The sequence below is a fragment of the Narcine bancroftii genome, chromosome 11 (genome assembly GCF_036971445.1).
Source record: "Narcine bancroftii isolate sNarBan1 chromosome 11, sNarBan1.hap1, whole genome shotgun sequence".
In the NCBI taxonomy this organism is placed as follows: domain Eukaryota; kingdom Metazoa; phylum Chordata; class Chondrichthyes; order Torpediniformes; family Narcinidae; genus Narcine; species Narcine bancroftii.
Genome location: NC_091479.1, coordinates 85,117,587 through 85,140,232, shown reverse-complemented (window position 1 = coordinate 85,140,232; position 22,646 = coordinate 85,117,587). Strand labels below are relative to the sequence as shown.

The following is a 22,646-nucleotide window of genomic DNA, read 5'->3' as shown; positions in this document are numbered from 1 at the left end:
CAGTTTAGCAGGTGGGCCCAGCTCAGTGGGGAATGTGCCTGCAATACCATGTTCCACCACAACCACATTTCACAAGTTCCTTTCTTTACCCTTATTCTAATATTATCCCAATTCATTTTAAGTTAATTGAAGTTTCTCATCATCAAGCTAGTTTCTAGAGTAAAACACGAAAGTCTGCAGATGGCAGTGATTGAAAAAAAACAATGCAGGAGAAACTCAGCAGGTCAAATTGAAGGAAAAACAATGCAGGAGAAACTCAGCAGGTCAAATTGAAGGAAAAACAATGCAGGAGAAACTAAGCTTGCCTGTAGTTTCTATATTGATTTATATTGATTTTGTCTTTGACTTCCACTGTGGCCAATGGAATTTCTTCCAGTCGGGCCATTGAATTCTTTTTGATTCTTAAATAAATTAACTCTGATCTAGAATCCTCAGGAGCACCCCCTCTCTCTTGTGGGCATACTGTCTCTTTTGTAAATAATTTACACTTTAATTGAGTTTACTTAGAAGTCTGCTATTGTTTACAACTGTATAAAATTTCAAATATTTTAATTTTAAAAATATGGTTATTGATAGAAAATATTTTTTTGACATTTTTTGTATGTTTGTGAGTGTGACTTGTTCAAGCCCTGCCATGTGATAGGGCTACGTTGGCTTGGGTAGCAGGTGGTATCACTGCTGGTACCTTCAAAGAAGTCACGGCTTCAATCTGCATAAGTCAGGAGAAGCCATGCAGTGATGGGAAATGAAATGACACTCATGGGCAGCTCTTCAAAACCAGAAATTTGTAAGCTATTAGGCACTGTAAATGTCATATGATGTAATTGCTATGACTTCTTTGACCTATTAATGGTCAGTTATTATTGAGCAGGCTTAAAAGTCGACAAGATTTTAAAAATATTGTACTCCTTGATGTTAATTAGAAGACGTCTTTATAATTGAAAATTATTTTCCTATATTGGTACTCTTTTATCTTTACAAAATAACTGTATACATTTATGTTCGTGACCATATGATGGCTGAAGATGGATTTTAGACAAGACTAAGCGAAGCGTAGTAGATAAAAATTTAATTTCCTCTTCTGAATACTAATTTACCCATGATCTTTCACTTCTGCTTAATAAGTGAGGAAACAGACCCTTTGACCTAATTTGCCCACACCTACCAAAATGTCTCCCCACCTACCTGCATTTGACCATATCCCTCTAAACATCTTATCAATGTATCAGTCCAAGAATTTTTAAATCTCAGGTACTTCCTCCACCAGCTCATTCCATACATTCCTTTCCTCTGTACAAAAGGTTCTTATTAAATCTTTCCTCCCTCACCTTAAACTACTTCCCCCACTCTAGCCAAAAGAATCTGCACGTTCACTTGATCTATTCTTCACATGATTTTGTACATTCTGTGAGATCACTGCTCATTCTTCTGTGTTCCAAGGAATAAAGCCCGAGCCTGCTCAACCTCTCCCGATTCCTGGCTATATCTGCATGAACCTTCACTCGACTCTCTCCAGCTTGACAACATCTGTCCTGCAGCAAGGTGGCCAAACCTGAGCAAAATGCTTCTAATTGGGGCCTCACCAACTCTTCAACAACTTGCACGCAAAATGTTACAAGTGTATTTTTTTTAGCGCTGACTTAGGTGAGATGTAACTCCTCAAGCCAAGTTCTGATAAAGTTCACTATAATTAAATATGATGGCTGTACTTTATGACATTTAAGTGTATTTCCCAAATATCAATGACAGTTTATAAATGTATTTCAAACTTTTACATTGGTTTCTAATGATGGAATGTATTCTGTAAAAAATAGTTTATAAACATTCTGCTGGCCAAAATATAGTTTGTTGTTAATATAAAGTATCATACTGCAATTAAATTTTGGCTAAGGTTAATAAAACTGACACCACATTCTCTCCATGTTTAATTGTAGGTATCTTCAGTCTAAGATAGTTTGCTGTTAATAATAATACCACATCACTTTTTAGTCTTGATAACTTCTCTATTTTATAAATCAATTTTTAGATATAATTAAAATCTCTTCCCCAAAATTGTGGTTTTGAGGAATTATTAACTAGTTGCTCTCATCCTCAAATAAATTTTAATATTTAGCAGTCTTTTGTTTTTTTAAAAATAAAACATTGCATCCAGTTTTGCAATTTATGATCTCATCACTCTTGTCTTCAAAGTAATTAATTGGTTTAATGTGACTTTCCAACAAGTCTTCAAATAAAAAGCACTGGAAGAAAATTGAAAATGGTACACTCTTTAGTGAAAGAATAATGTAAAATAATTTTGAGATCCTACAAAATCCATGAAAAAATGCCTAATGACCATTTCATCTCATCTAAAGCGAAGGTGATCATGCTTCCAGCCGGTATCTGGTGATGAGCTAGCAAAAGTCAAAACAGTCAAAGTTTAGTTGGCATTTAGCTTCATGCTTATGCTGCCATTTTGTTACAGGATTTCAGACTGTTTCATTATTTTTGCATTTTCATTCAATGGAATTACTCTTTTTACATAGGATTCCCCACGTGTACAAGCCTGCTTCTTTGAAGACAAGTGATATCTTAGGAAATCATCGTCATCTGTTTTCTGGAGTTCGGGCAGAGCCTCTCGAATCATCTTACATGAGTAAATCACTACGTTACTGTGTGAGCCACTGTCTTTATGCAGTGATGACTAAAGTGGCAGAACTTAACAAAGAAGCAAATATGCATTCCTTCATTCGATACCTTGGCTACTTGGCAAATGTGAGCTTGCTGGTGGCCATTTGTCTGGGCTTGTATGTCCGGTGGGAGAAAACAGAAAATATATTGTTGCTGGTCATTTTCATCCTTGGACTTTTTGTGCTAGGCATCGCTAGCATATTATACTATTACTTCTCCATGGAAGCAGCAAGTTTGAGCCTGTTGCACCTCTGGTTTGGATTTTTGCTTGGGCTTCTCTGTTTTGTAGATGATTCTAAATTTAAGACTGATGTGAAAGAAGAAGCCACCAAGTACTTATTATTGGCTAGCATTATGATAAAAACTTTATGCTCTGTAGTTGAACGAATATGTGGATGTGTCCGACACCAACCTGCCTTGTTAACATCTGAAGAATTTCTCGAGCTGGTTGGATTTGCCATCGCCAGTATAGCCATGATGATGCCCAATTGTTTGAGTGTTGTCTTGCTTGTTTTTGCATTGTCCATGTTGATTGTTGATCTGCGAATGAAGTCGATTTTGGCTATTCCAAACTTGATAGCCTTTGCATTGATAACATCCTTGTTGTTTTTTCCATCTTTGAAAATTAGCACTAACCCTTTTGCCTTGGCTTGTTATTTCAGCCGTTTGATTTGTGTCCCACTGCTTGATCTTTATTTCAGTGGTTTGTCTGTTACTGAACGGTGGAAGCCTTATCTGTATGGCCGGACACTTTGTAGAAGAATTTCTATACTTCCTGTAGCATTAATTGAGCTAATATTTTTTGTTCTTGCTGCATTTAAATTGAATAATTTAGACTATTGGTATTTTCTTATACCAGGATTTTCCATTTTTGGAATCTTTTGGTTGATCTGTCATGTAGTTTTTCTCATAACTTTCTGGGGTTTTCACACCAAACTCGGTGAATGTCAAAAAATCTACTACACTCATAGAATAGATCATAAGAGCCTGGACTGTGTAATGGCATCCAAAGGAATGCGTCATTTTTGCTTGATTTCTGAGCGGTTAGTATTTTTCAGCTTGGTATTCACAGCGGTTCTTGGTGGAGTCTCTTGGCAGGTATGTGGTATAATGATTTTAAAATTCCATTTTGTCTGTTTGTACTTCCTAAATGTGCTACCTATATTAACAAAATTCTAAAGTAACATGTTTCACATGCATCTTTTTTCATGATGTAAATGCTTGTATGGTAAAAGCAAATATCAGTTTATTGGTTTATAATGGCTTTTTAAAAAATATTAGTTGAAATAGGAGCCTGCTTTGCTTCCGCAACAAATAGTGGCATTTAATTAGAATTATTTGCTTTATTTTATGCTTCTATTTTAGCATTAAGCTCACCTAAATATATATATTAATTAGTTTCTTACTTTAGATGTATTCTGAAATTGTAGAATACAATTCAAAACATATGGGGTTGGAGGTCAATTGAGCACAATTGGGTGGCATGGGGTTTTGGGCTGAAGGGCCTGTTACTGTGCTGTATGTCTAAGTTTTAAAATTTAAATTAAAAAAATTAATAAAGCTCTTTCGGAAACCATAACTATGACACGTTACTGGTCAAAGCTCATTAAGTAGCAATGCTTTGTGACCTTTCAACAACTATCAAAAGTGATAGAAGGTATTTGTTCATTGAGATGGTTTGTTAACTTTTGTAATTTTAATTTAAATGGTAGATGTCAGTTAAATTAAAATGTGGAAGAGTTCACCTCTGATCCAAAAGAAAACCTGACTTGGGAATAAAGGATAATCTTGATATGCTGTTGAGTTAACGAAAGGCATTGCTGAAATAAAAATTTTGTTGCTAATAAAGTTACAGATCCCAGGTTAATACTTGCATCCATAGTGCATGCTGCCATATCATCAACTTTCCCTGTCCTCAGTAGGCTAACTAATGTTTATTGGATCCAGCATGGTGGTGGGGGTGGGGGGGGGGGGGGTGGGGGCATTGAATTCTCCTGGACTCAGTATTTTTCAACCAAAGAGACAAAATCTGAAAACTGCTTTAACTTAAGACCTCAAGTAGATCTCATCTGTAAAATGCAATAATAATATGAACGATGTTATTACCATCATTGTTAAGCAGGAAAGGTTTACTGCTTCCAATCCACTGTCAATTAGTGCAGTTATGTCATTTTGAATTATTTTTGTGCAAAAATGTTTCTATCCAATTAATAGTTAACACTTTTTTTAATCCTTACTTGCCAGTATAATTAATTCAAAAGCACACACTCTTCCATGATCAAATCTATAATTATTTTACAAATGAATTAATTGTAAGGTTGCTTCTTGAGACTTCAGTGTTGTTACTGTTACTTTGAGGTAAATTTGAGAATAAACAACATATCTGATGCATTTTAATAGAATTATCCCCTTTGCATTTTTTATAAATGTTCATTAGACAGATATAATACGATAAAAATACCACAGTGCTCGAAATACACATACTCATTGCAGTCACTTAGATGTTCAAATCTTACATTGAAGCGAAGCTGTTTGTGCAAATGGTTTCAGTGATCCAGCAATTCCTCTCAGAAGTTGATATTAAAGAATATTTACCATACAAAAAACCTAGATTAGATCCTGGTGAAATGAATTTCATATACTGCAATACTCATCCCAAAAATAATAGCATCACTGCTGAGTACATATTTATTCTGCTTTGATTTGGAGGAAAGCCCTTTAAAATTAATAAGTTAGAATGTTGCAAATTTTAAGTAATAATTATCCATTAGTTCCACTTCATAGTAAAAACAAACAACATGAATGCAGATACAACTTACCAAATATCTTTGTAATTAAAGTGGAAGACCTACTAACGACATCATAATCAGATATTCCTTGAGCTGAGCTACGGTCGTGTCATGTTGAGTTCTCTTCAGATTGTAAGAATTTCTGAGGGGCAGTACAAGTTGCTTACTCAACTATTCAAGCGTCTTAGTGCTACTGACCAGCAATTAACTTCTCCTGAAGCTTCAATGATATTGATGCTGTATGTTACAGATATCCTGATTTATAAGCATTCCTGTTTAAATCTTGTCTTTCTGTGTATTGCAGCCAACCAATGGAACCTTCATGAGTGTCTTCCTCATTGTTTTACCATTGGAATCTTTAGCTCATGGCCTTTTTCATGAACTGGGCAATTGCTTAGGAGGAACATGTATAGGATATGCCATTGTAATTCCTACAAATTACTGCAGGTATTGTCCCATATTATAAATTACACATAATGTAATCACAAGACCAGCACCATGCTCGTATGTGAAATTTATAAATTCATTTGCTCGTTGTAATTTTGTAGTCATCATAGCACATGCCGTTGTGAGTGCTTCCTGTTGGTTGTGTATTTTTAAAATTAATTTGTATTTAAATAGCATTATATTTTTGTTAACATTAATCATAAATGGAAGACTTGATTTTATCTTGTTCAGTACACAACCTAAATACTGGCAAGAAAATATTCCTTCTGTTTAAAATAACAGCAACTTTGTAGATGTGTGTTAGTGGTAATGCGTATCAGAGTTCATCCATTTTAACTGCAAAATTCAAAGAACTCTGTATGATCTTAATCTACAAACACAGAATTTGGATATCTCTTCTGAAATATGCTCTTAAAAGAAGTTTTAATACTGACAAATGTGTCACTGAGGATAATAATCTAGATTCACATTTGTAGTTCACTGCACAGTAAATTAACAATATCAGTAATGTAATGGCAAGAGAAGTGCTAATGAATTGAAGTATAGATGTGTATTTTTCCAATTGAGACGTTTGTTTTTGTCTTTATTATCTATTCTAATTTCTATTGAACTCAAAATAGGAAAGGCTAAATCTTCCCAACTTTTCAAATACCCTTTCTCATTCTTTAAGGAGGTGGGTTATTAATGAAGGAACAAATGTTTTGGTTTATTTCCTATTTCTACCCGCAAAAAAAAGTCTTGAGCATTTTATGCTTTCTGGTTGAGGAAATCTTGTGTTAAGGTTTTAAATTGAATCTGTAGCTATATTGAAGTTATTAAAGGTTTGGATTAATTTATATATTTTTTTCTTCTTAATATCTGTTCACAGATTTTTGGAAGAATAGGGCAATTAAGCAATAGGGAACAGGCAGGTAAATGGATCTGAGTACACGGCCAGATCAGCCATGATCTTATTGAATGGTGGAGCCAGCTTAATGGCCACATAGCCTACTCCTGCTATTTCCTGTTCTTTCTAAATAGAAGTGAGGCTTGCTAGTACATGAATGACATCATCAGTCAGAAGTCAGTGAATTTGAAAGGCCTGAGTCGTCTGTTCTTTGGACTAATAACAGCTACTGAACAAGAAATTAAAGAGCAGGTCACTCTTAGACCTTTCATCCAGTATAGCAGAAAAAGTCGGCTTGAAATCTTCCCCCTCAAAATGCAGAAAATTTTGTGTTAGAGCACTATAGGGGGAGGAGGGAGGCAAATGGAAAATCAATCTATCATCTGGTCAAGAATCACTGTCATTGGAAATTTTTAATTAAAATTTTTGCATGATTCTGTTGTGATAAGGTCAATACAGATCACATATTGAAAAAAGTTGTCAACGTGGCATATTTAATTTGGTGGCATATGTTTTGGGTAATAGTGGGTAAAAATATGCTTAGAAATTGAATGAGTGCAGAAAAAAAACTAATGTGAATTGTAGCCTTAGGTATTGGTTGAACTACTGTAATATGCATGAAAATGTGGTGTTTGATGCCATATAATTACAAATAGTAGAACCTTCAAATTATATTGGCTGTGGAATCAATTAAGATAAAAATAAACATGTTAGAAGAGCTGTTAAACAAGTTATTCCATATGTTTGTTAATTTAAAATTTTTATTTATCTTGTTTTCTTGTAGTCCTGATGGTCAGCCTACACTCCTCCCTCCTGAGCAAGTGCAAGAGTTGAACTTGCGTTCCACAACCACGTTAAATTCTATCCAACGATTTTTTGCCTATCACATGATAGAGACTTATGGCTGTGACTACTCCACCAGTGGCTTTTCATTTGTCGCCCTGCAATCTAAAGTGAAGGCATTTCTTGATTTGCGTACAACCGATGGACCCCGACATGACACCTACATACTTTATTATAGTGGACATTCTCACAGCTCCGGAGAATGGGCATTATCAGGTACTGCATGTGGATTAATATCATTGTAAAGTTAATAATAAGTATCCCTTAAGAACAACCGGTTATCTTCAATTTCTGAATGCTTCAAGTGTTTCTCATTTGTCTGTGTCAGTATTTTGGTATGTGGATTAATGTAATCAACTCAAAATCAAACTACCAGGATAGTCAAAGAACTTCCATTAAACCTTGAATTATTTTATTTGTAGTCTTGATTTACTTTATACAATGCTGGTTCCAAAATGTTAGTACGAATGAGAGCAATGCTGTGAAATTGCTCGTTCTCAATTCAGCATAAGCAGGTGATATTTAAATAAGCATGCATGCTTTACTCTCGGGTCAATCAAGTAGACATTTATAAATTTAAACTGGTCTTGTGACATCAACTCTCACCCACTGGAGATTATATTGACAGGGCAATGATCACAAGAGACTTGTCATCTAATTTCCTTGGGATGGAGTTAAATCTAGTGATGAGCTTCTATAACAAGTGTCTTTATGTTAAGGAATTTTATCCTTCATTTCTGCCTCAATAATTTTGTCTCTTGAAACATTATCTGGCAATGTGCTTTTAGACGTGGAATAGATTTATTTTAGGCGCCAATTTACAATGCATGTAGAAGGATGAAATGAAAGGAGACTTAATAGAGGGCTACAAGCTTCTGAGAGACATAGATAAGGTGAACAACTAGTGTTTTTTTTTCCCAGGACAGGAATAGCAAACACCAGGAAACATCTGCACAAAGTGAAGGGAGGAAAGTTTAGGGAGATGTCAGTGGGTAAGTTTTTTGTTTCTTACACAGGGTTGAAGGTTCCTGGAATACCTTGCCAGGATGGTGGTGGAGGCTGAAATATTAAGGGTATTTAAGAGACTCTTAGACAGCCATATGAATGAAAGAAAAGTAGTAGATTACGAGGACACAACATTGAGGGCCAAAGGGCCTGTACTGTGCTGTAATATTCTATATGCAAGCACGTGTTGTATCCACCCTTTAATATTCAGACATTAAAGTACATGATCTAATACTTAGCTGCAGTGAATCTACAAAGCTAGGTTCTAATAGTGATTTTAAATCCAGTAACTCTTTGGATTCCGGGTACTTAAAAAAGGGTGAAGTAATTCTGAGGTAATTTTCCTTGTACTAAATGAAATCATTACATTTTTGAATATTCATTCATAAATTCAGATAAAATTGAAATTCTTTTAGACCCTCACTTTTTGGCATCTTTCTGCTTGCCCCTATGTTTTATCATTGTTAATCTCCAGGAAGCTTGTTGAAAGTGATCTGCAATATTAGAGAGATGAGGCTTACAAAGGGTTTAGGGAAATGATATTACATTGCCTGATCACTGCCTGCATTGACATTGGGTCTATCATTGATCCGTTGGTGAGAGCCACCCATCAGGCGTAAAATTGAGACTAATTTCTGGTATGATAAATCTGAGAAGGGTTTGCCATAATACATTTCTGTTCACAGAGATAAAGGTTCTGAAAGATGTGACAGAATATGTTGTGTTTTATATTGTATAGAAAATTGATTTTGGGAGATAAAGTATGGCAGGTTTTTTTAGTGTAGGTCACATACAAACACTTCAAAACATCTCATTTAAAATGCTGGAGCTCTGCTCAAGCTGGACAGGCCGGTTCCGAATGGCTTTGCAAAAGCTTTGGGGGGTGCCCAAGGGACTTCACTAATGGATTGTTGTTTTGAAAAGCAACATATGAAAGAACTCAGAGGATTAGGTTCAGGGTTGTCTGAGTGGAGGTTGCAGTTCTAAGAGGCTCATGTGGCTTTGCAAGCAGAGAGAGAAAAACAGGCTTTTCTGTGTGTGTGTGTGTGTGAGAGAAAGAGAGAGAATTCAGTTCTGCAGTTTTTTTTACAGTTCAGCAGCAGCAACTGGGACTGGAACAGGACAAGCTGGCAAGCTTGTAGAAAACCCCCATTTTGAAGATGGGTTATGAGTTCTTAGTTCAGCCTGTTCAAAGCCCTTGTGGTCCATACAAGAGGAGAGGACTGGCTGTTTAATGTTTCACCTGAGATAAGGGAAGCAGAAAAGGAATTCTGTGGTGACCTGAAAGAAAGGGGTTATCATCTGGAAAACCTGATGGGGCAAGTTTTTTCGGCAAGACACTTATGTGGCTGATTAAAAGGGATCAGTTTGTGTCCAGGAACAATAAATCTCTCTCTGAAAACTTACAAGAACCTTCCTGAGCAGTAACCATTTACCTTTCAAGCAACAAAGCCTGGTGAAATTCATAAATGTTAAATTCTGTGCACAGTATAAGAATTGCCTGCAACCAGTGAACTTGGAGGAATGAGAAGTGAGATTGGACTGCAAATTAAAGAACTTTTCTGAACTTACACACACATTACATATATGTGAGCTTAGAATTAGAAGGGGGTTATGTTAGGCTAATAGTAATAAGATAAAGTTTGATCCTGTTTTCATGTTTAAAGATAATTAAAAGCAACTTTTGTTCAAGTAACCAGTTGTCTTGGTGAATATCTATTGCTGCTGGGTTTTGGGGTCCTCTTGCGTCGTACAAAGATCAAAAAAGTACATCTTAAAATGTTGCAGTGTGCTTTATTTTGGAGTTGATATTGCAAAAATATCATATCCCATTGTGCTTTTGAAAAGGTTGATTCCACAAATTTGGGGAGTGGCTCTTTGGCCACTGAGAGGAGATTGTTGAAGAGGACCCTTGTGAAGACTTAGTATGACTGAGAAACCTCTCTGCTTTATCTTGTCATGTCAGAAATAAAGCCACATTAGAGGACATCTTCAACTCTTCTTGCGGGCACTGCCTGCCTCGTTATGCTTGAAAAGTTCTCAGTCCTTGGTGGTTTTGACCTTTTTGTCGTTTGGCTGAAGTTGAACTTGACTGCACTAATAAATCCTCAGATTTTTCTAGTCATCAGCTAGTCCTGAATCTTCTGTAACTGCTTTAGCTCACTAGTTTCTGATTTAATTTTGGTTTGATGGTGCTATAAACTTATTATAACATTGAAATGTAATTAATCATATAAGATTACAAATGGAAGATCATCGATGTGAAGGGTGGACACTTTTTCTCTATCCACAGGTACAGCTGATAGGCAGAGAGTTTCTGGCATTTTTTTCAGATTTTCTGCAATTTATGTGTCAGAAATTGTTTGCTTTTCAGCCATTTAATCTTTTCTGGTGACATGATAAATTACAGATGCTGGAACCTGGAGCAGCAAAGAATCTGCGGAAGGAACTGAACAGGTTGAACAGCATGCTGCTCAACCCACTTAGCTCTTCCAGCAAATTGTTTATTTTTTTTGGTGGTGTTTGTTCAGGAATAGGTTCTCATGGTATCTTTTTGCATTCTTCAGATTCTTTAACTACCATTTTAAGAGTAGATTGGGTCTTGATTTGGCTTTTTGCTGAATAGAGGGTCTTCAAACAGTGAAATATTAACTAAAAAATAGACTGAAATACCCACATGAATGAAATTCTCAAGTTGAGAGAGAGAGAGGTGCCAGTGGTACAATGGACCTTGAAAATAAATGAATGAATGAATGCAAGTTATTGGTTCCACTATAAATGTAAACATGACAACAGAAAAAGAAATTACCTGCAGCATGGTATGATTTCCACCCGAGAACATTGAGAAAGATGATAACTTTGCATAATTACACCAAAAAGTAAAAACTAGTCCGTTTACCAACTGATTGGCATCATTCGGCAGCCCACAAACATTCTACACACTATCATCAACACCGTTCGTTTTCCTTTCATCTGCAAACTTAAAAATCATCTCTTTCTTTAGAGATCCAGCACAGTAATAGGCCATACGGCCCATGAGCATATGCTGCCCTTGTGTTCTAACTTGTCAGTTAACCTCCAGCTCACCATTACTAAGTTGCTTGTCTCAATGATGTATGGAATTTAGAATCTGACAGACCAAAAATGGTTGTAACATCTTGCATTCATGCCAATCTAAATGTACAAGTTGTACTTTTAAGCAGTAGACAACAAAGAAATGTATACATTCACCTTGGTAAACAAGAAGTCTACAGATGCTGGAAAAAATGGAGCAGGACACTAAGTGAGGGAGGGACTCAGGAGTGAAGGGTTTTCAGACTGAAATGTCATTGCTTTCCATAGATGTTGCTTGACCTGCTGAGATCCTCCAGCACTTTGTACCCTCTTTATGTGTAGTTAACAATATATTATCGATGCTGCTGTTCACTACTGTTCACCAGCCAAAGAAACAGCTTCTTCCCACAGGCAATGAACCAAACTACGTGGATGATCATTAATTTTACACATATCCACTTTAGATTTTGGTGCTGCATTTTAAAAAACCTTTTCATTATTTCTCACAGTTGAACTCTTGTTAAAATACAGAAAGACCGGTTCTCTTCTATCCCAAGCCTTCACCAATGATTTTGTTGGCTTATTGCTTTTTGTAACTGTTTCAGGTAGGCACAAGCTTTAAGGGAGGAATTTGACCTTCTTGACAGCTTTCCGGCTTCATTAAAGGATTTCCGCACAAACCAATGCTCCCAAGAACAGCTATATTAATTGTAATCCTCATTGCTTTACTGCTTGATCGGGAAAATTAGCCAAAGCAAGACTAAGCAGGTTAGCTGCAGGAAGTTGCAGGAACAATGAAGTACTCTCAGCAAGCGGCCATATCCACCAAAAGTGATGAGAGGAGCAATTTTATTACAATTTCAACAAGAAATTATCTGAATTTTTTTTCACTTCACTTAGGACATCCCTCTTGAAATCTGACTTGTTGCACCAACTGCAACAAACTTAGTATGGAGCAAGGTTCAGATTGATATAACTTTTAAGTGGGGAAATGTCAAAATTCGATATGCATCAGCAGATTTTCATTTTGAAGTTGGATGCAATTGAATTGAGGAAGTTAATGGTGTGTGAGAAGAATTGAGTATGTACTCTTACCATGTTTATCCTGCTGGCTCTAACCTATCATAAGGCTCAGTTTGGCATCATGTTTCACAATTCAGTGACAAAAGAATGATATGAATGAGTATCAATTGTGTATTTTCAATAGAAATTCTACAGTAAGACAGTTAAATTGATTAATTAGATCATGAATTGAATTTTACCCTTCATTTAAGCAAGAACAAATTTAAAAAGCTTAAATGTTAGGAAACCAATCCAAATTCTATGTGCACAAATGATCTTAATGCCACCATATCATAAATTATTTCCCGAGAGGCGATCCTCTGTTTCGTTTATGGAGCTTGAACCATCTGTTGGACTGAAATGTGGAAACTGGCAGTTCAGCCAGGCAAGCAGTTAAAGTTTGCAGCTAGAGTAAACAAATTGTTCCATTCACATAGTGGTGAATATTTTTGTCCTTGGTGTTTGGGGGGAGGGGGAGAGTGGTGAGGGACTAAATACAGAAATCTGTATTACTGTGAGATGTTCACTGGAAGCTGAAAATTCTTTGCTGCCACTTGGCTGAATGAGCATACTGCTAATTACACAAATAAAAGAAGAAAAGTAAATTAGTGTGAGGTTTCATCCATGACCAGATCATTTTCGATAGAGGTACAGATCATCGGCACCCTCTGCAGGTTTCCGTCTGCATTTGGAGCATTTGCTATTGCATGCTATTTTCACACTGCATTTTCAATAGAATAAATTCAAGATTCCAGATAATTTTCTCTCGGACCTTAATTGTCTGCAACAGTTGGTATATTTGAGCAAGCAGCCCTTTAAGTAAAGTAGCATTTGCACAAGAGAAGACCCAGCGAGTGGTTGGTTGCTTCTCTGAGCAACTTGTTGATTTCCATCCATTGCTTTGGAACTTTTTTTTTCCTGTGGCGAACTTTAAGGAAGGTCTAACTTCCTTTAAACTGAAAAGGATATGTTCATGAATTCTAAAATAAATGGAAACCAGTAGGTAGCTTGAAGAAGCAAGCAGCTGGACCAATATTTTTTTCCCTATGCAAAACATTTTCTCTTTGCATTACTGGTAGTTTTAATAACATTCTTCTGATAACATGACAGCCTGAACTTCACACGGTGTTTCAAATATGGCTTGCCACGATCTGCAGCATGACGTCCCATCTCCTCTTCTAGAGTATCCTGAGTAATGAACACAAGTTGCCTAGTGCTGCCTTCCCCACCCTGTCCACCTGCATCACCACTTTCAAGGAAGTGGCAAGTCAACAAGTGACTTATCCTGGACAACCCAACATTCACACTGGAAGGTGAATCAGTGACTGCACTTCCTGAGGTGGGCAAGGCTACTGGCCCGTCACTTCAACCTGCTACAAGAGGTCTAGCGAGAGTGTCCTGGCCAGCTGCATCATAGTGTGGTACGGTTGCTGAAGAGAAGTGGATTGGCGATCAATCCACAGGACTATTGAGAGGCAGAGAGGATCACTGGGTCTCCCTCCCCTCTTCCGCCCTCACCTCTGTCCTCATCGACGTGATCTACCACGATCGTTGTTTGAAGAGGATCTGCAAAATCACTGAGGACCCCTTCCATCCCACACACAGCATCTTTTAGCTGCTCCTGTCGGGAAAAAGACACAGGAGGATCAGAGCCTGCACCACCAGCCTAAGAAACAGCTTCTTCCCACAGGCAATGAGAATGCTGAATGACTAAATGAACTGCTCACATTAAAAATCTCGAATTTATTAAACCAAGTTTATTTATTCTCATATGTATATCTGTTCTGCATATGCATGCTTGTCTGTAGGTGTGGCATGTCGGGTTATGTTCTTACACCAAGGGCCAAAGAATGCTGTTTTGTTGGGTTGTACTTGTCCAATTGGAGGATAAATAAAGTTGGAACTTCTGTGTATCTGTGCCCTAAGTCGGTCTGTTCTACAATGCTATTTGCGAAAATCAATTGGTGTTGTATGTCTGCAAGGAAATATTAACTCTCATTCACACTTGCTGCCTTGTATTAAAGCCCTTTTTAAATCCATATAATTAATTTCCAGGAGAGGACATCATTGTCCCCACATCATTGTCCCCACATCATTGTCCCCACATCATTGTCCCCACATCATTGTCCCCACATTCATTGTCCCCACATTCATTGTCCCCACATCATTGTCCCCACATTCATTGTCCCCACATCATTGTCCCCACATCATTGTCCCCACATCATTGTCCCCACATTCATTGTCCCCACATTCATTGTCCCCACATCATTGTCCCCACATCATTGTCCCCACATCATTGTCCCCACATTCATTGTCCCCACATTCATTGTCCCCACATCATTGTCCCCACATTCATTGTCCCCACATTCATTGTCCCCACATTCATTGTCCCCACATCATTGTCCCCACATCATTGTCCCCACATTCATTGTCCCCACATCATTGTCCCCACATCATTGTCCCCACATTCATTGTCCCCACATCATTGTCCCCACATCATTGTCCCCACATCATTGTCCCCACATCATTGTCCCCACATCATTGTCCCCACATTCATTGTCCCCACATTCATTGTCCCCACATTCATTGTCCCCACATTCATTGTCCCCACATTCATTGTCCCCACATCATTGTCCCCACATTCATTGTCCCCACATTCATTGTCCCCACATTCATTGTCCCCACATCATTGTCCCCACATGATGTGTGGTCTTATTAATGGAAGAAAGATTTTTCCACCACAGTCCACTGTAAACTCCAAAATCAAAAGTATTCATTCAATAAGTAAATTAATATTTCATAAAACTAGTTTGTACTCCTAAATTGGAAATGGTTTATTTGCTTCTATAACCACAACACCCCACAATCACCAAGGAAAGTTATGAATGATTGTTGAGATGAGGGATAACAAAAGTTCGAAGAAAAAAACTTTTGTTCTCAATGATAAGGGAGGAATTTTTTTAAAAAAACAACCTGCTGCAAGAAGTACATAAATTTAGATTTTTAAAATATAATTTAAAAAAAATCTAGGCATACAGCATGGTAGCAGGCCATTTCGGCTAACCTATACCCCTGGTATAGGTTATGAACGGACCCCCCAGGGAAAACCCCAGGCACAGGATCTCGGGGTGACGATAGATTGAACAGGAAGGAGTCTGTGAATCTGTAGAGGCTGCATGTGCACTGAAGGCAAATCCACAATTAGTGCTTTTGAAGAGGCTCCTTTGCTTCTCTTTTTCTTATTGGGGTGCTGGGAACTACTAATAGTTTGAGTTTATGGCAGGCAAAAATTGACATAACTCCTTACAGATATGCAGGATTTGAACGCCGGACCTGATCGTTGGCACTAACCGCTGGGCTAAACATGCCACCCAGAAGTAAGAACTGCAAAAACTGATCTTGTCACCTGTAGCAAAACTTAATGTATAATTTGGACACTGAGATTTTTCCTTTTTGTTTTGTATTAGGAGGAGAAACCTTGAGGCTGGAGACGATCTTAGAGTGGTGGAAAGAGAAGAATGCAGATTTCTGCTCTCGCCTAATAATTGTTCTGGACTGTGGGAATGCTCTCCCATGGGTTAAAGATGTCAGAAGAGTCGGTGATATTTTTGTGGCTGTGCAAGGTGCCGTATTAGCCAAAGAAGTGAATATTGAGGACGCAGAACTTCCACAGTTAGGTGATTTTACAAAAGACTGGGTAGAATATAATTGTAACCTTGACAACAACATTAGTTGGTCGGATAAAGGAAGAACAGTGACAGCTGTGTATGGTATATCGAAATCCTGGAGTGACTACACTCTTCATTTACCAACAGGAAGTGATGTTGCCAAGCATTGGATGATTTACTTTCCTCACTTCACTTATCCTCTCATACAACTTGCAGACTGGTGTGGTGGGTTGAACCTTTTTTGGATATGTAATGTGTGTTTTAGGTGTTTCAAAAGGTTGAAGATGAGATGGTTCCCACCCACAGTTCTGGACACGGGACAAGGGTTTAAGCTTGTGAAATCATGAGAAATTGTCAAATACAGGACTCTATTGCACTTATGGACATCTTTCCAAAGATCTTTGTAAAGGTTTGTAAAAGTTGATGGGCTCTAAACGCTGAAAAGCAACTGGTTTGAAAAACTTGTATTTCTTAAATTCAGATTTCAGGGTTCATAAAGATGTAACTTTTTTATATTTAAAATGCACTGAGTTCATATCCACTAATGTAATGTTTTGTCAACAAAGTAAAAATAATGGGCGTTGGTTTAAAATGTTCATCACTTTGTGCAGGAAAAAAAAATTGGCTACCAAGTATTGAACAGGTCAACCGTAAATTCTTTTTTTTTAAAAAGTTTCATACTAATTATATCCTTGATTTAAAACCAATGCTCATTCTGCATAATATTCCTAAAATTTGATTGTCCAATGTTATATCCTGCTTTAATTGACTTGCATTTGGATACCAGACGCAAGAATAACCAGAGGAAAACAATTGTAATCTGCAGTAATGTTTATACACAGCCTTGAGAAACTAGTATTATCAAAAAATTACTTCTTATAATCCTATGGGTAAACCTATTTTGTATTTTTTCTACTTTAATGCTAAAAATGCAGTATTTTTCATAACCCATTGATAGGAGTAAATGAATTCAATAGCTACAAACTTTAAAATGACCAATTTAATGCTCTGATGAAGTTTTTAACTAATTTTGTAATAAATTCCACTATTTCCTAGACCTCAGAAGTTTGTTTCAACCATAAATCTTTGGAACTTCCTTAATTCCATATGGAATGCCACATGAATGTTACTGAATTCATTATCAAAACATTATTTTATGCATGACCCTGCATTTTAAGTGAGAGTAATTGGGGCATTCTTTTAAAAAAAAACACCTGGAATCTGTTTCTTTGTTCATATCAACTCCATTCAAAATGTATTTTATTTCTATTTTAAAAAAATATTTTCAATTGCTCTTATCTGCATGTAATTGTGTTCATTCATAAATCAAAAGGAGATCGATCTGACCGGCTTAAATGTATTATAATGTCTTTTTATAATCTTGCAGTCCATTGATTTGTCACATTTTTATTTTGTGTGGCACTTATAGTACTGTTTGAGAATTTATTTTTGTTACATAAGCAGTTTGGTTACAGTGCTTTTATTATATTTTCATTGTTCTATAGGTTCCCTGTTAAATGAACTAATAAACCATGCTTATTTCAACTGTACAACACCAAATCAATTTGTTTTAATATTTTATGGATTTGTGTATAAATTGCTAAAGACGCAATGTAACTTGTCACTGAAGCATCTGAAAACCTGGAGGTGAGAAGTGCCAAATGAGATTTTATTAATAAAGTGTTTTATTGCATCAAATGATAAAATTGGAAGGACATGCTGATTACCATGTTTCTCATTCCTTTTAACTCCCAGAGGAGGTTGGTGGTTGCACATGTGACCAGAAGCAGGATCCAGGGTTTGAGAGCAGAGCCGGAGATGGGTGCTGCTGTGATAGACAAATGGCAGGCAAAGAGAGAGGCTGTGAACAAGGACTCCAAAATATGAAACTGTGAGTGTACTTGTCAGGTCAATGAGTAAGCAATAATATTCCCTGCAGCAGAGGTAATCTCCACTCCCCTTGCCTTTGGATCATAACCTCACTTTGTCAAAATCCATGTAATGAAAAGAATTGGGCACAATTGAGTTCCACACTAAATTCTCAGCAGTATCGGATCTGAAAGCTGCTCTGCAACAATTGCCCAAGAAGATGTACTTTGATGTTATGTTTGTTCCCTGATTGAGACACAGCAGGTATGGCAAGGCTCGAGAATCCTTTTATTGTCATGTAACAATACAAAAACTTTAATATTCATGTTTTATGTCAACTTTTGCCTGCCATAAAGTCAAACTTAGGAGTTCCCAGAACCCCAATAAGAAACAGAGAAGCAAAAAGAGCCTCTTCAAAACACTAATTGTGGATTTGCCTTCAGTACTCACGCAGCCTCAACAGATTCACGGACTCCTTTCTGTTCAATCTATCGTCAGCCCGAGATCCAAACTTCCAGTATGATCGCGAAGCTTACAGCGCCGGAGGCCCTTCAAGAGCCCTTGTTGCTCTCAGCACCCTCTTGAATCTTGGTTCCCATGAGCCAGACTCCAGCAAGCTCCAGCCTTTGAGTCTTTCAACCGCTGAGCCCCTCATTGGTCGTGTTTCTACTGAGCGATGAAAATTCGGGGCGATGCGAGGTAACACCTTGAATTTTTCCTCAGTAGAAACGCATCGGGTAGTGGCCGATGCGCGGTGAGGCGAGGTGCTCCGTCGTCCACCTTTTGAGGTGGTCGATGTGCGGTGATGCGAGGGACGATTTTTCAGTAGAAACACAGCGAGTAATGAATTCGCGGTGTACCGGAAGTCTCGATTTTTCACCCGCACTTTTTAATTGATCATCGCGTGCACGCACCGGCACAGTGCATTATCTTATTGCGTATATATACTGCACAAGCTACCTACTAGCTAGCTATACTGCGTTCATATCGCCTCCGCTGTTCCTTTGTGTATCGTTAAATTGGAGTAATTTCCCTGGACAAATATCAAGCTTGTCTGTCGTTATAATAACTTTTTCGTTTCTTCGTTGGAATATGTCGGACAGTATCAACTGGACATTTGATCTTCAGCGATTCTTGATCACAAAATGGCAGGAAATGATGGTGAAGGGCATTTTGGATGGGAAAACAAAACGACCTTGTATGTGACCTTAAAATACGTGACTTCCTGGTCACCTCACATCGCCCCGCATCACCGCGTATTTATCGCTCAGTAGAAACAGTTCGGGTAGTCGTAAAATACGCGGTGATGCGGGGGACAAAAATTCGCGGTGATGTGGGGTGATACAAGATGTCCCAGTAGAAACACGCACATTGGTCTGCTGCCATGGGTCACATTCATGTAGGGTCATCTCCCAGGTTTCTCCTTTTCAATGGGGGTTGTTGCTCCATTTCTGTTGCCCTGCGCAGATCCGCTGTTCACCCGGAGTCTGGAACTCCTTGTGGCCACTTCCCAGCACAGGTGCCACCATCTTGGGCACCAACCTTAATGGTCGCATGATGTTTTATTTTAAAAAAAACAGTATCAGCTTCTCTAACAGAATGCGGAGCTGTCGGCATTGTGACTGGGCAGGAGGACTCGGCGCTGTGTCTCTGCTCCCCGCTCTCCTGGATCTGCACCAGTGGCAGCGCTGTCAGTACAGCAGCTCTTGCTAGCATCGCCATTATTCTGTTTGATCCTCCTGTGTCACTTCAGTGCCAAGTTGGGAAAAGATGCAGCTCTGGAAAAGTGTGATCAGTAAGAAAACTGCAGGAAGGAGTATTTCCATCGGGGCTCTTTTTTACAAGACTGGTCAAGTTGCAGGTGTCTCAAATATGGTAACTTTTTTCCTCTAGATCAGAACTGGCTAGCTCCCCCTGTTGGCTATTCATGATAATACTGGCTCTCACTCTCTCTCTCTCTCTCTCTCACTCTTCCCTCTCATGGGCTGACCTCGCACAGGCACTTCTCGCAGCTCTTCACAACTTGAACATTCCTGTATGTTTTCTCTTTCTAATTGGGCCTCCTTCACCTGTTAAACAAATGACTTCTTCAGCAGCTTGCTCTATTGGAGGTGTTTTGTCCTATTATGTGTATCCCTCCGTTGTCTCGAACAAAACTAACTTCTCCACTCAGTTTTCCACTTCTGACAACAAAAGATCTTCAACCTTTCCATGCATGCCACCTGACTTGGATTCTAACATGTTGCTTCTAGCATCTTGCAATTAAAAAATAATGTATTTATGAGCTAATAATTGCATCTCTTCTGTCAGTTTTATTTTAAAGTTGCAACTTAGCAAAATCTGAGGTGTTTTGCAGAGGGTGGACTGACTCCTCCCTGTCCAAAAGTGTGTATATTATGTACATGCATATCTGTTTATAGACCTTTGGAAAACAGAATACTACAGCACAGTACAGGTACTTCAGCCCCCCTATGTGATGCTGACCTATATATTCAGATTTATGGATAAATTGCCAGGAGGAAAATCTTTAAACCTGCTATTTATTTTGCAGGTTACAATTTTGCTCTCTTTATTTAAATAATAGATACCTTTTGTTTAAAACAACGTAATGTTGATAATAATTGCACAAAAGCAGTGACTGAGCAAAGATACCCCTTAGGATGTGGACAAATACAGTAGATATTTCACCATCTGTGAATTGGAGAAGTAAGCCACTTGTTAAATTTGCCATCAAAGCCCTTAAACAAGTTTTACTCCTGTCATTCTTTTTGCGTTGACGTAGGAAGGGAAAGAGTAAATATTGTATTTAAATATTGGCTCATATCAACATTAAGATGCAAATTTTAAAACTGTAGTGAGGCAAATAACAGAATCAGAAGTTTACTACATTCCAAGTTGAAATTGAAAAAAAATGGTGAAAAGGATTAGATCAGATACTATTTATTGCCATTTAATAAAACAGCAATGCAATATTACACAAAATATTGACAAGAGTCCCTGAGGGTCCGTGAATTTGTCTCCAGCACTCCTACGGCCTCTGTAGCTGCACAAGACTCCAGTTCCATCAATGGAAAACCTGAGGCTAGATTCAAACCTCTGAAATGATGAGGAAGCCTAGAGACCTTCAAGAGCCCTTCCTGATCTCAGCACCCTTATTGAATCCCGGTTCCAATACCTGTTTCTCATGAGCTATTCTCTAGCAGTCTGGTGTGAGTTCTTTGACCTCGAATTGCCAGCCAGCTAGCTGTGTGGGTTCCTCGCCAGCAAGTCGGCAGCAGCTCATTGCCTGTGTGTGTCCTTCAGCCACAGAGCCTCTCAGCGATCACCATCATTGAGATCATCTCCTCTGCTTCTCCTTCTCAACAAGAGGGTGCTCTCCTCGTCTCTGGTGCCCTGCGTCAGTTCTCTGCTTCCCAGAGTCTGCAACCCCTCATGGCTGCTACCAAACACAGGTGCTGCCATCTTGGGCCCTGACTCCGTGATCGCAGGATTTTAAATAAAACGCTATTGGCTCTTTTAACAGGCTATTTAAAACCTGTATGGGGCCATTGGCAGGAGGACAAGATGGTAGGACTCTTGGGGGAGCGTTGCTCCACTTCCCAATCTCCCCAGGTCCACACCAATTTAATATTTCAGCACCTTTAAATATTAAGGGTGTAGAAACAGTGGAGTGTGAACAATGTAATTGGACATGACCTTGCGCATAATCTCAAAGCAAAAAGATGGTCAATAAACTACCTTTTGGAATGTCCCAAAGTTCCTTATAACTAATGAAGTAGATTGGAAGTGAAGACAAGGCTGTGCACAAATTGCAGCCACTTGCATGAGGCAAGTTCCCAGAAATGGATAATGGTAATGATCAGACTGTTTCTATCAGGGTCAATGAAGGGGAAAAAAATCTGGCAAAGGAACCAGGGATACTTCATTGAAAATAATGCAGGCAATCTTTGCCTCCAGGATGTTGCCTAGATTCCAAAATAAGTCTTGAGGTAAGGTTAGCAAAACTTGGACTTTTTTATTTGGAATGAAGAAGGCTGAGCGGTGATATAATGGAGGTCTACGTGATTATGAGAGGCATGGATAAGGTACTCAGCCAGTGGCTTTTTCCCTAGGGCAGGAGTTGCAAATGCCAGAGGACATCTGTACAAAGTGAAGGGAGGAAAGTTTAGGTGATTTTTTTTTCCTTACACAGAGTTGTGGGTGCCTGAGATGCCTTGCCAGGGGTGGTGGTGGAGGCTGAAATATTAGGGGCATTTTAGAGACCCTTAGACACATGGATGAAAGAAAAATAGAGGGTTAGAAGGTAGGGGGGGGTTTCAATTTTTTTTTGGCTAGGAATACAGAGGTAGGTAC

At 38.2% G+C, this 22,646-nt stretch overlaps 1 protein-coding gene across 8 annotated transcripts in view; it reads left to right on the top strand.

Annotated features, from left to right (window-relative positions):
- Positions 1 to 18,315, top strand: part of samtor (S-adenosylmethionine sensor upstream of mTORC1) — a 77,727-nt gene extending 59,412 nt beyond the window's left edge. For 4 of the 8 annotated variants that reach the window (XM_069903818.1, XM_069903819.1, XM_069903823.1 and 1 more), the window contains 4 exons: positions 2,526 to 3,768; positions 5,764 to 5,906; positions 7,577 to 7,851; positions 16,224 to 18,122. In XM_069903818.1, the coding sequence (XP_069759919.1) occupies positions 2,526 to 3,768; positions 5,764 to 5,906; positions 7,577 to 7,851; positions 16,224 to 16,771 (2,209 nt within the window). In that variant the 3' untranslated portion in view covers positions 16,772 to 18,122. Of the gene's footprint in view, positions 1 to 1,440; positions 1,645 to 2,525; positions 3,769 to 5,763; positions 5,907 to 7,576; positions 7,852 to 8,556; positions 8,628 to 16,223; positions 18,123 to 18,179 lie in introns of those variants that run through there. The other 4 variants (XM_069903824.1, XM_069903821.1, XR_011346682.1 and 1 more) reach the window with 3 other exon arrangements.
- The last annotated feature ends 4,331 nt before the right edge of the window (positions 18,316 to 22,646 follow it).